This window comes from Nematolebias whitei, chromosome 21 (assembly GCF_014905685.2).
Source record: "Nematolebias whitei isolate Nwh7 chromosome 21, NemWhi1, whole genome shotgun sequence".
NCBI classification, from domain to species: domain Eukaryota; kingdom Metazoa; phylum Chordata; class Actinopteri; order Cyprinodontiformes; family Rivulidae; genus Nematolebias; species Nematolebias whitei.
This window is the reverse complement of record NC_056518.1, coordinates 21,244,950-21,258,851: the sequence shown is the minus strand read 5'-3', so window position 1 is coordinate 21,258,851 and position 13,902 is coordinate 21,244,950. Positions and strand designations below refer to the sequence as shown.

Sequence of the window (13,902 nt, the reverse complement as noted above, 5' to 3'; positions counted from 1 at the left end):
CAAGAGGCTTCGTCAGTCTGAGGCCTAGCCATCTGGTATTACCCAGATTTCAGGGGTATCTGAGGCAGGCTTGAAACACAAGAGTCAGGGTGGCTTCTGGGTAATACCAGATGGCTAGGCCTCAGACTGACGAAGCCTCTTGGATGAGGGGCGAAACGTATCTTTTTAACAAAAAAACGAAGTCCAGATGACATGATTCAACCTTTTTTGAAGTTATTTTGATGTTTTTGCAACAGTATTCTAAACTGTATGTAGTTGTATCGTAGTGAAGATGGAGTACATTTTTAGCTATTTATATCAATTGTGACATGCAAAGTAAGATCATTTTTTTAATAGTCTACAGTTCAACACATACAAAGTAAAACCACAAAATTATTTTACAGCACTAGGACTTTATGATTGCTTAGTTTTTTGTCTCAGTGGATTCAATTTTTCTAAGAAAACATGGGGAAAAAAGTAAAAGTCTATATGCATTAAACATTTTTTTTAAGGAACGATTAATGCAATAGTTCAGCCTCCACTGGGGGAGTAGATGAACACTGGAAATTAAATTCTTATGAGCAGTTGTTTAATTTTGGGGAGCATTTCCTGTGGTGAACATTGGCTTATTTAGTGCCCTCTAACGCTGTCTCCTTGTCAGACTGTCACTGCAGGCAGTAGCAGCCAGGAGAAGGAGAAAGATAAGACATCTGATGTGGATACAACCGGGCCAGCAGAAGACACTGAAAAGAGCCACTCCAACAGCAGCACGTTGTCTGATCGACGACCGAGTGATTCCAGTTTGTGTAGCATTGATGAGGAGCACAAACATGTGTATGACATGGTGCTCTCCATTCTGCTGTCCACCAGGGACAATGTCAATTTTGTCAACGAGGTCTTCCATCAGGTACAGTATGGTTCCCAAGTTACAGTTTACATCTATATAAATAAGTTTTTTATACTACTGTATATTTATGTAAACTTAATATTTCATGAATGCAGCAATTATCTTATTATACCACTGTAACGTGTACTGTGTCGCCCTTTGTGGTTTTTCTTTTAACCAATATTCCCTCATCTTTATGACTACTCCACACACTTGTTAAACTAACATTTAATTAAATTAGAGAAATTGAATTTCCTGCAAAAATGTGTTGTGAATGCTTATTGCTGAAGAACTTGCTGAAAAACAGCTGAAATTAGCTAAAAAAACATGCTGAATTATAGCTGAAAAGGAAGCACAAGCCTAAGTTAGCAGAAGAAAGCAGAAAGAACACATATTTGCTGAATTTGGTTTAAATAAGCAGAAATTAGCACAAAAATTGGTAAATTAGTTAAAAATGCAAAAATTTGCAAGAAATAGCTGAAAAGTAGCTGAAACGGCAGAAAGAAGCTTAGAGTACCAGAAGAAAGTGGAGAGAGCACCATTGTGCCCAATTAGACTGTAAGAAGCAGAAATGAGCACAGAAAAATGGAAATTATCTTTAAAAAGCTGAAATAGGCAAAAAAAAAAAAAGACTGCTGAATAGTAGCTAAAAAGCAGAAAGAAGCTTAAATTAGCAGAAAGAAGTGCAGAGAGCACAATTTTTCTGAATTAGGCTGAAAAAAGTTTAAATGAGTGCAAAAAATGTGGAATTTGCTGAAAAAGCTTAAATTAGCATAAAACAGCTAAAAAGTAGCTGAAATAGCTGAAACTTGCAGAAATAAGCTGAAAGGAGCAGAACAAGTTGAAGTTTACATTAATAAGTTAGAAGAAGCAGAAAAATGTTAAGTTAGAGACATAAAGTTGAAATGAGCACAAAACAGCTGAAAGTAGCTGAATTTTCTTTAAAATTGGCACAAGGAGGCTGAAGGAAACTTAACCATAACAAAAGGTGAAAGGAGCAGTAAAAGGTTGTAAACAGATCTGAATATATGAAGGATGTAAATGAGCTCAATTCATTTTCTATGTGGGAAAAAAAAGGCAGAAAAGGCTAAACATTTCAAAAAGCTAAAGTTGCACCAATACCAAAAATCATACCACCCTTCTCATTTATGAGCATTCACACAATTAATTAAGTTAATTGTCCCATTCCAAAGGCTTTCCTGTTGCCATCTTGTGAAGCTTCAGCAACCAGGAAGGTGATCAAAGTGTACAGAAAGTGGATCCTGCAGGAGAAACCCACCTTCATGACAGAGCCTGACCAAACGACACCAGAAGATGAAGTGGATGATGGCTCTGAGCAGACTCTCAGCTCAGAGACTAACAACATACATGTACAAGTAAAACCCACAGTAAGAGACTGTGCAGCCATAAAGTGGATTCATTGTTGCATACCGTAAATTATGTATTATTAAATAGAAAATCACTTATATGTGCAATACTTTAATACAAATGTTGCAAATGAGACTCGGTTACCCATATTACACATTTTCATTTGTTCCTCATTACCGTTTGTGTCATAAGCCAAACCATGAATACTTTAGTTTTGTATTTTTTATATAATATGTGTCTTAGCTTATGTTTTGACTGGCCTGTCTTTTTTTTTCTCTCTATAAGACTTTGGAGAGTCACGGTCACAAACGATCATCCAGCTGGGGGAGGACCTACTCATTCAGCAGTGCCATCAATAGGGGCTTTCTTACTGAGGAGGAGAACAGGGACATCAAGGCTGGCATCCAGCCTACACTACAGGTCTGTCTACATACTGTATGTAGTTCACCATATATTTATTCTGTTTCTAGTTTGCTTACTCTTATTTCATGTGTGTAGGTGTTCCTGACCAACTCGTCTAACGTGTTCCTGTTGGAGCCATGCCACGATGTACCTAAACTCCTCGAAAACCAAGTTGAGGTGTGCAAGAATGTTCTCAGCATCTACCGGCACATGATTATGGAGCACAGCATGAGTATGCAGACATGGTTAGTAAAATGTTACATAAACACACATTATTTATTATGTTACTTTCAGGAGTTCTCATACTTATCTCCTTTATGATTGCCAAATTTGTTCTGATGGCAAATTTTAGTTGTTTTAAGTTTTGTTCTTTTTTTTCGACACTTTGTTTTCCAGGGAACAGATGCTGCAAGTGCTACTGAGGATCACAGAGGCTGTAATGAAGCGGCCACATGAAAACCAAAGAAAAGACAGTTTTGCTGAAAGTTTAGCTTCCTTACTTTTTAGGGTATGACTAAACTTTTTTTTCACTTGAGATGATAAGTTTGGATAAGATGCATTTAAAATTTACTGGAGAAAAACAAATAGCAACTTTTGTAAGGAGATGAGTCACTCGATTACATAAAAAACTGGAAAACTTTGATGTTTTAAATTTAATCATTAAATAAATTTTGCACTTCAGTATATGATAAAATTTGACATAGTCCTAAAATGAGTTACATTTTATTATAATTTGATGTACCAAGGTATTAATTGTTTGGTAAAATAATGACACATATGTGGTGAGTTTATATTTCTGAGGTTGTATTTACCTAATTTTAGTTTTATTTGAGAATCACCAGTTTTATTTTAATATGTATTCTGAAATATGACAAATGCAGAAAGTAATTTATAATTATATCATCATAACTTGCTCTGTGTTGCCCTCTGGTGGTCATGCTTTTAACCTACATCCTTCTTGTGTGCATGTTCATCTTTATGAGGGTGTACTTACATTAGATTTGTTGTTTATAGTTTTATTATTGGAACAAAAAGAGTGCAGCTCTTTGTTAAAAAAAATATTTGGAACTTGATTATTTTTTTGTTTTTAAGATTCATTTGTTCACATTTGTTCAGAATCTGGAACTTCCTTTTGTTGCCCTAAGTTTCTGTCAATTTGTCTCTCCTCTCTCTGCATTCAGACGATTATTGTGGCGTGGGTGCGAGCAAACCTCTGTGTATTTATTTCTCGAGAGCTTTGGGACGAGCTTCTGGCAGTGCTTTCTTCTCTTACCTGCTGGGAAGAGCTGGTGACTGAGTGGGCCAGCATCATGGACTCGCTGACGGCTGTGCTGGCACGCTCTGTTTATTGTTTGGACATGGCCAACCTGCCTTTGGACAAACTCAGTGAACAGAAAGAAAAGAAGCAGAGAGGACGTGGTAAGAGGAAAAACTGAATAAACATGTTCGAGTATTTTGGTGGGATAAAAAATGTTGTTTTTGAAAGTGATGTGTTTGTATTTTAGTTTTTGTGTAATTTTTGTATTGTTTATTATGGCAATTTTTGTTTGTTTCTTTCAGTTCACAGTCTGATTTGGTTCAATGTATCAGTAAATTGAAGTTCTTAACTCATCAAACATACAATTGATACTTTTTTATCAGGATTGGTTGCTACATTGTTATAGTGTAAAGTGTAAATCAAAATGGCAATTGTGATACTTTTAAATGTCAAGTTGGCATAAATTAGCCTGAAACTAACATGAATAATACCAAAATGTGTAAAACAAACTAAAAAAATTAAATGTCCACTGAACCATCATTTTTGGTCCTACCAGTGATGGTTTGTAGAATAAAAAGTCACTGTAATACTTTCAGGCTAATGCCGATTCAATGAACTTACTGCTACTCATAACTTTATTTATTTATTTTTTTAAACAGATTTTGAAAGCCTCAACAAGCCTCTATAATGATTTTTTTTTTTAAAGTTTTCTTAATAAAACTTAAGAATTATTGAATAAACCAAAAATTCCTTTTAAATTGAATCAACTTTTATTGTACTCCATACTACACTAGTTTATGGTTTGCAAACGATTACCACATTTACTACTGAATTATTGGAGCACCCTCTCGTGGTGAGCAGAAGAAATTTAGATTTTCTTTATTTTTTATCATTTATTTTCAGTTTACCGGTACTTATTTATTAAACAGCACAATTGTGTTTGTACTTTTTTTTGGGGGCCAAGCTTGCCCTAGTGTGACCTTTTGATTGAGAGTTTTTTTTACGAAGTGTGCCATGTCAAGGTGCATGGTCACAAAGTTCAAGGTCTGTCTGGAGGCCTGTTGTAAACTACTACGGTGATGGCAGTGAAGAGGACAAAAGATTAAAAATACCCAAGCAGCTGGATTTACTTTTTAAGATAAACTAACAAATATTTGCAGCAACTTTAAAAACGATCCAATATTGTGTATTTGTATGGGCAAAATCTGTAAAAGTACTTTATGACTATACAGAAGAAAAAAGTACTTAGAGATGAAAATTTTAATCTCTGATATAAATTAAAGATTGTTTTTTTTCTGGTAAATAAATTCCTTGTTTCTAAGTCTCAGTTCTCACAGCCAATCATAAAGCATTCACAAGCAGCTTTCTGAAACTCTCTGTTTTTGTTTGTCAGGAGTGATCCAGGACTCCCAGAAGGCAGCTGCAGTTGCTCGTTCTTTTTCACTGAGCTGGAGGAACCAGGGGGAACAGGGTGGGCCAGGAGCCCAAGAACCCATGAGAATTCGCTCAGCCACAACTTCAGGAGCTCCTGGTGTGGAGAAGGCTCGCAACAACGTCCGACAGAAAGCCTCTGGTCAGTAACATTATAGTTTTATTAGCTTTACCATCAGATGATTCATGTAACTGTGTGTCTAATATAAAAACTGGCTTTTGGAGCACAGCTTCAGACCACAGGGTCGATGGGTCGATGTGTACACTAGCCCAGGTGCCACTGAAAGGCCAAACACTAGACAAAAAGGCGAGCAGATGGCCTTCATTGTTGCCTTTTACATATTGCCAGTGTCAACAAATTCCTTGTCAGCTTGATTGCAGGCGTGCGACACAATTCACTCTACAGCATGTCAAAAGCCAGCACTGCAAACAGCCTTTATCTGATGGGGAAGTGAGAGGTTAAATATAGGTTGACCTGGAAAGGCAATATATTAAGTTGCCATAATGACTTTTTTTTCCCCTTAAAACAATCTTTATTCAGATAATAAAAAAACAAGATGTGTCCATTTTGTTTACTGACTTTACATCTACATAATGTACCAATAATATTCTACAATTACAAGCTTGTTAAGCAAGGAACAACTGTGTTTGTGCCTAATGAATGAAGTCTGTGGGTGTTTGTATGCGTGTATGCTGACACATCTATTATGTCCCTTACGTGCATGTTTATGCATCCGTTCTGTTAGCTTGTTTATTCGTATTGCTTTGCAAGCAAAGATGGACATTAAAGGCAAGCGCTTCAGATTCTCCTCCTTTCTTTAGCCTAATTGGATTTCTCCTACATTGATCTTCAAAGGACCAACAGCCCTTCTCTCTGCTCCTCAAGAGAAAGCCCACGCATCAATTGCACGGCAGTTTTTGATAGTTTCATTAAGAGCGTAATTAATGCTTATTAATATGCATAAATGAGAAGCAGTGGCAGCCAGTGGCAGATACGACGTATCGCTCTTACTGAAAGGCGTAATTAAAGTGTGCTGAAAGCGGAGAAGAGAAGCATCCTTTTTCAGTGGTCTCTATGAGACTAAGCCTGAAGTGCTGTTCAGACACAATGGCAATGCATCAGCATTGACAACTGTCAAAACTTGGTTACTCTTACACATGCAAATAAATGGTGTTATTGTTGTGAGATCATGTCTTTATGAACAGAAAAGAGCTCAGTATTCAATTACGGTGCTCATTAAGACTATACAGCTGCAAAGATCCAAGTGAACAAGCTCTCTTTGCCTTTACTTGGATGTTATTTAAAATAAAACCAAACGTGTCTATAGGTTTGAACATGTAGTTATTTTTACAGTAATACAGCAATTTGTCTAAAAGTAATGACAAGATGTACTAATCTTATAAATAAAATAATATATTTCATGGTAAGGTCTGAATTAATCAAATATTGTGGTTGGTCCGCATTGTTAAGAAAAATCAAACTTTTAGTGTTTTAATTTTAGTGTCTTGTGCTATAGGAATTTTTATTTTATATTTTAAGACAGTCTAACTAATTAAGTTTGACCACAAAATGCATACTGCACTAATATAACTTTATTGCACATATTCGTATGTTAGTCTGTTGGTACATAAAAGAAGATGCAGTAAAACTTTCCAAGTCACTGTACATGAAAGATTTGTGATTCATTCTTAAAATTAACTACTTGGTAGATTAATATAGAACTGTTTTTATATATCAATTCATATTGTTGTTATCCTTGTGAGTCTTTATGTGTACAGTTCATATTGTATTTGAGAGTTTAAATCCAGTTTTGTCTGTAATCTCCACAATTTGACTTTATTTAAGTGAAGTACCAACTTTGCTTTGTTTTACTGTTATTTATTTCTGTGTCAAACTTAAGATTCTTTATTAAGTACATCTTTTTACTATCGTACAGTATTCAAGGTTTGATCTACGACTATGTTTTAAGATTGTATCAGTGTAGCCATTAACATTATTTTACTGTTGTGAGTTCACAATTTACTTAGTTTTATTCTGAGTTTTGTATTATATCCTTTTATTTTTATAAATTAACTCAATCTTAGCTCTGTTTTTGTCCTCTTTTTTTTCTTCAGACTATCCTGACTACATTATAGTTAATTTTTTTGTTCAGCTATATTTAATTTCCTTCACTTTTTAAATTAAATGTTTATAGATAAATAGCAAATTATGTTCCACTTGCACTGAAGACTGTCTTCTTCCATTTACCTCTGTGCTATTTTCGTTGTCTCTTTTCTGTCTTTGTCTTTGCCTGATGGAAGCTAAGCGAAGCCAGTCCATCAGCAACTGTGTCCATCTTTACGAGGCTTTGCCCGCTACTAAAAGTGTTCCTATGCTGCTCCACACTGTGAGCTCTTTCTTGCCTGGTATCTCTTCTGGTAGCTCTGCTTGTTCTCATAGACTCTCAGGTAAAGTTCTTATCGAGAGCTGCATGTATTTGTGTGATTTTGAACTCCACCCTGCATCTAAAAGCCATCTTCTATCACCATTTTCAGTGATTGTTGTGACAGTTTTAGCTTTAAATTTGGCTTTCTTTTGTGAATTGTATGCTGTAAAATATATGATGTAAATAACACTAGTGTGTCAAGAGTATGTATTACCACTGCATGTTTACCCCATCTTTTCATAAATGTCAGTTTTTCATCTGGAATGTCTGCAAATAATAACACAACTCATATTTCAGTGTGTCTCCAGTTTAAGCATTGCATTATTATATATTATATCGGTCTTGTAGCACAATCTAATCATGGTTTTCTTTGTCAGATCTGGAGGAGTGTCAGCTGTCGGAATGCGGGGGTGAAGAGGAGCTGGGAGGCGGGGAGAGTCCTCTGCCACGTAGCAGCAGCACCTCAGACATCACTCAGCAGCTGTCTGACACTTTACCTGGTATACTGAAACACAAAAATGGATGCCTCACACATCATCCAACTTTATTAGAATTACACCTTCCACATTCTGTCAAGAAACTATTTAGCTTTTTTTTTCTCTCTCTTTATGTGAAGTAATTTGTTAGTAGGCTGCAGTCAATGGATGGTTTGGTAATCCTGAGAAATCCTGACAAATATTTAATCTGAGTCACTCACTGCAGTAGCCTCTGCAAAAGGGAGCAGCTGAAAGAAAATAATAATGTAATTTGTCCGTTAGGTTGCCAATATAAAAATTACGGTTTCAAATTGCACGGAGCCTTGGTAATAAATCAATCTTAAATAGTTTTATGTTCAGTTTCTGTTTACACTGATAATTATTATGGGTTTTAGGGATGATAGAGATATTAAAGTAGTCGTAGACAAACTCATTAGATTAGTTGGAGGGATAAATATTGTGCAGTTTTGTCAAAAAATAAATAAAATGTCTCAACTAAATTCATATAGGATTCAGTAAAAGTGTAAGTCAAAAATGCTTTACAGAGCAAATATGAGACTTTAACAGAAATAAGTATGGAAATATAAAAAAATGAGCCAGAACAAAAACTTGCCCCACAATTAAAACATTAACAATACTTACTGCTAGATGCTTGTCTTTTAAAACATAAACATCATTTAAACACAACTTTTTTTATGTACAGAGAGGGGCTGTGATTTTATCATGTTATAATTGTTTTCAAACTATTGCTATATTGTAGATTATATTAGATTAAAAAGTGAATTTTCATATTAAATTTAAATCATTTTTCATATCAAATGTTTCTATGTGACATCCCGTTTCACCTTACAGATCAAAAGAGAGAGTACTCCCCTATTTCTTGTGGTTCTGACAGCAGGACGTCTGACGGCAAAACGGAGAGCAACGAGCCCCCTATGGTAATAGTCGTACGGATTCATGTTGTGTTAAATTAAAGAAATAAAATTCTCTATGCAAGTTTATTTTTTATACATTTGTGGGCGCATTTCTAGATCTTCATTCGACGGAGCAGCAGTCCAGCTGAGACGGAGAGCAGCACTGACGGACACACAAACTTCATCAAACACAAGCTCAGGGAAAAAAGTAACAAATAACAGATTTGTTTCTTTAAAAAGATGATTGTTGTGTTGGTTTGTTGTAATTGAATACACATCCTTATTAAGAATATTAGTTTTGACATTTTAAATTTATTAGTTAAGCTTAACGCTGAATAAACTTGCGCCGATTCTCCCTACACATCAAATACTTTTCATTCCATACATGTCTGTGTGTGTTATAAATTGGGTTTTTCCCTCCTTGCCTAGGTGAAAGTGTGAGCAGTGAGACATCCAATGGCTACCTCAACGAAGCTGAAGTTACCTGGCAGGCATTTGACGAGGAGGCTGACACACATTCTACACAGTCTGCTCACATGGATGTTACAGCTGATCCACAGAGCCAGGGCAATCTGCTGCTCAGCCACAATGAGGCTCTAGCAGGTATGGGAGGGGATAAGAAGTCCAATTGTGCACTTAAAAAATATCTTGTACTAAGGATGCACGATATTGGATTGTTGGTCGAAATCCGATATTCTGATACATTAAAACTTATTTGGCTAATAACCAATACCAATATTATTTTTTCCCTAGACCTACTTACAGAGACTACATAGCTTTTTCTGCTGTGGAATTAAAATACTACATTATTCTGCGTGGTCTTTGTCAGTTTGGCCTGCTACCAAATGCAGATGCCAAAAAGGGGGCTGAAAATGATGCAACACTATATAAATATACAATTGTATAAAAAAAACTGCACCTTTTATATCAGTGAGTTATTTTGATGGGATGGCAGATGTTCAATATTTAATTTTATCGCTAATATCAGCCGATAACGATACCATGCCGATAATATTGTGCATCCCTATTTTATACTGTAATTAAATCTGACTTTATTCTCAGTTTGGGCTAACTGGTAATGCAGATATCTGGCAGGGTACCTGAGATGAGGCTGGTGCATTAAGCTGGTTTAAAAAACTATAATGTGCAACAGAACACAATGTATATAAATAAAAGTCCTTGGTAACCATTTAATAAATAGGTAATTGTTGCAGTTTTTGCAAATGTATCTGAGGAGTGTTGAATCCAGCTCATTTTGATGCTTCCTGTAATCTCACTTTTTGTGAATGAACTGGTTGTGGTCAAGCAAAGGTGGGACAATTTCTGCCATTTTACTTATATTTCTGAGATATTCAATATTTTAAAAGAGCTCATTATAATCCAGTATATTTTTATTGGTTAAAAACATTTACGCATATCTCTAGCTTTAAAACCATTAAGCTTTTAGGTTTCTCCTACAGTCCAAATTTATTTGTGAAGCACAAATGCACATCCTGTATGTCCTGATCCTATACAAATGCTTTACACCACAAACGAATTAAAACAGAAAAGTAAAAACAAAGGATAAAAATATATATTTTTTTAAAAGGTCATCATTGTGTATGAATAAAATGTCTGCCCTTCACATTCTTGCATGTTAATGTTTGTGTTTTCTGCATTGTGATTGTGTTCGTGTCCCTACCTCAAACCCAATTTTATTATTTTCCCCTTGTCGTTTTTTTTTTTAGGTTCTGATTGTGCCTTACCTCCCCACTCTGCACCTCCCTACCTTCACCAAAATTACCACTGTCACTACCCCCAGAACCCCCCTTCTTCGCCAGCCCTGCTGGTTCACACAGAGTACCCCCTGGATGACACCATGCATCAGTCTGTCTTACATATGACACACCACTTGGGTACCACGGCCTAGCTGTTACTTATCATATAAACCTACCTTGTTTACTTTCCATTCTCTTTATGTCAACCTTTCCATGATTTATTTCTTACTTTATACTATTCTTTAGTGTGCAATCCTGTTAAATTCATGAATTAAATATCTTTTCATTTTCTGTAACTTATTTATTCTGAGGTTGCTGAGTACTTGACTACTATCCATGTATCCACCACTAAATGTTTGTTCCTCTTTAAACAAACCCAAAAATAATTTAGTTCTCAAATCAGTTTGAAAAAAAAAAAAAAAAGGTCTTTACTTTCTTTGGTTTCCATTTTTCCTGCCCGCTAGGTGGCACTCTTCTATCACATGTTATTGGAATGATGCATGAGTTTTTGTGCCTTTTTTTTCACTCCCCCAAACTGTTTCACTTTTTTTTTCCCACACGTTTTTAAAATCCTAATTCCTGAAATGATTTGGGAAAAGCACAGAGTTTTTGAGATTTAGTCAACAAGTGCTCAAGCTATAATTTGATGACTGAATACATTTGTTAAACTGTTCTTTTCAGGCAAGTCTCAAATTCAGATATTCAAAATGCTTTAATAGGAGTTAGTTTGCATTTGTTGACTGAATCCAGCCTCCTCAGTAAAATGACTGCTTTGATATGTCAAGTTCATATACAACACACACACACAGTCACACATGCTAACCTAAACCAAAACACTCTAATCCTGCAGACAGTAGTGAGTGTCTCGCTGATGATGTCAGCATCATTGCTGGAGGGACCCTGACTGGCTGGCATCCTGATTCTGCCTTTGTCCTGTGGAGGAGAATTTTGGGCATATTGGGAGATGTCAACAATATCCGATGCCCCAAAATCCACGCCAAGGTTTTCTCCTACCTCTATGAACTCTGGCACAAACTGGCCAAGGTACAGAAAAGAGTCAAACATCCCATTTGTGAGACCAAAAATATACACATATATCCACGTAAATGAAAATAATATGTAGGACTTCTTTTCAAATGATAATTGCTTTTTTGTTATATTTATGACTATCACAGGTGTTTTGATTAAAAAAAAAAAACAATTTTGATCATTTACTGCACTTTAGAATGGAGGTTTTTATCCTGTACTTTAATGTGTATAAATTCCACAAAGATTTGATGACTCTTGTGTTTATCAGCTAAATAAATATGTGCTTACAGATCCGAGACAACCTTGGGATCAGTGTGGATAATCAGTCCTCTCCTCCCCAACCATTATTCATCCCTCCTCTTCGAATGCTTTCATCCTGGCTCTTCAGGGTATGAAGCACACATGAACACAGCAAGCAACAAAAACCTTACAAAGATAAATCCTTATTTATTTATGATTATATGGCATTCAAGTTGAGATTAAATTATAAGATTGAATGTAAAGTTAATCACTTTCTATTACATTTAAGGGACTTTAGGGCATAAATTAAGGCATGTCATGTTTTAAAAAGGTAAATTAAATACAAAAATAGTTCAGTTTAACATACTTGAGGTACCTCCATCAGCTTTTTAAAACGACAAAAGCTTCCTGTGCCTTTGGACAATTCTATACTGAAATATATGGTTGAGTCTAGATACTTTCTTTGATCCTGTAATGAAACTACCGGTAAGTAAATGTAGCTCCTGCACAGTATAAAAAGTAAAGTGTACATATGGAAACAAGAAATTAACTTGGTGCTTTTTTTAATATATCATTAATTAATCATTATATAACATTGAAATAAAAAAGTAGTACAATGTGGGATAAAGCATGACTCTTAATTAGTTAAAATGTAAAGTTTCCCAAATTTTATTATTACATATGTAGCAACAGCAATAAGTTAGTAACCAGACTTATTTACCATTGGTGTGTTAATTTACACATAAATGTAAAATGTAGCTGCAGTTTTCACACATGTATTGTTCATTTTGAAATGAGTTTCCTTTTGCATGAATAAAGGATTTGGTAGATTTGTTCTGATCTCAGTGTCTTTCATCTGCAGGCGACCATGCTGCCAGCAGAGTACAAGGATGGCAAACTGCAGGCCTACAAGCTGATCTGTGAGATGATGACCAGACACCAAGATGTGCTTCCTAACAGTGATTTCTTGGTGCACCTTTACTTCATCATGCACAAGGGCTTCATCAGCGATGACGAGGTACAACCAGCATCTATCTCTTAGACGGCTGTACCTATTCTTTTCCACCTGTAGATGGTGCATCATTCAAACCTAGGTGCACTGACTCCTATTATCAACTATTTGTAGTTACCAATTTGCCTTTTTCTTGTCCAGTTTGTGTACTGTACTGATGTGTAATTAGAATCAACCAGTGGTTTCTGACTTTATTTAATTTAACGCTTCTCAAAAACTACTTGTTCTAAAAAACTGTATTTGGGCTCAATCTATTGATAGTTACTGGAAGGAGTAGACCCAAAAGGTTTAAACTATTAACAAAATTTTACGGCACAGTTTTCAAAAATCTACCTGCGAACCAGTGGTGACGGGGAGCACTGCTGTGTTTTGGCATCTTCTATCTTTTTACACAACACCCTTTCTTGTAATCTGGCATATCTCCATTGCTCCTAAAAAATGAGTGGAAATGAATAGAGTTCCCCAAGACAAATGACGGGGACAAAAATTTGTGTGAACAGGGGGCTTTCTGTATACAAAGGTGTGTGCATGCATATATATTGAATTCAATTCAAAAATAATTTATTAATCCCAAATGGAAATTTTTTGTTGTTGTAACTTGTTATCCTCATTTCAATAAGAGTTGTTATAGATGCTGATGGCTGTAGGCAGGAAGGATCTCTTGTAAAGGTCCATCTCACAGTGGATCCTAAGAAAGTGGCTGCAGATGCCGTCCGATCCGTCC

The 13,902-nt window shown here is 35.7% G+C and overlaps 1 protein-coding gene across 1 annotated transcript in view; it reads left to right on the top strand.

The window, feature by feature from the left end:
• Positions 1-13,902, top strand: part of ralgapa2 (Ral GTPase activating protein catalytic subunit alpha 2) — an 84,859-nt gene that overhangs the window by 24,268 nt on the left and 46,689 nt on the right. Inside the window, exons 9-25 of the mRNA XM_037695383.1 lie at positions 440-456; positions 614-886; positions 2,059-2,253; positions 2,519-2,653; positions 2,732-2,880; positions 3,032-3,143; positions 3,817-4,054; positions 5,287-5,466; positions 7,626-7,772; positions 8,128-8,250; positions 9,079-9,164; positions 9,258-9,348; positions 9,570-9,743; positions 10,868-11,035; positions 11,748-11,941; positions 12,217-12,315; positions 13,029-13,184. Of these exons, the coding sequence (XP_037551311.1) occupies positions 440-456; positions 614-886; positions 2,059-2,253; positions 2,519-2,653; positions 2,732-2,880; positions 3,032-3,143; positions 3,817-4,054; positions 5,287-5,466; positions 7,626-7,772; positions 8,128-8,250; positions 9,079-9,164; positions 9,258-9,348; positions 9,570-9,743; positions 10,868-11,035; positions 11,748-11,941; positions 12,217-12,315; positions 13,029-13,184 (2,537 nt within the window). The remainder of the gene's footprint in view (positions 1-439; positions 457-613; positions 887-2,058; positions 2,254-2,518; positions 2,654-2,731; positions 2,881-3,031; positions 3,144-3,816; positions 4,055-5,286; positions 5,467-7,625; positions 7,773-8,127; positions 8,251-9,078; positions 9,165-9,257; positions 9,349-9,569; positions 9,744-10,867; positions 11,036-11,747; positions 11,942-12,216; positions 12,316-13,028; positions 13,185-13,902) is intronic.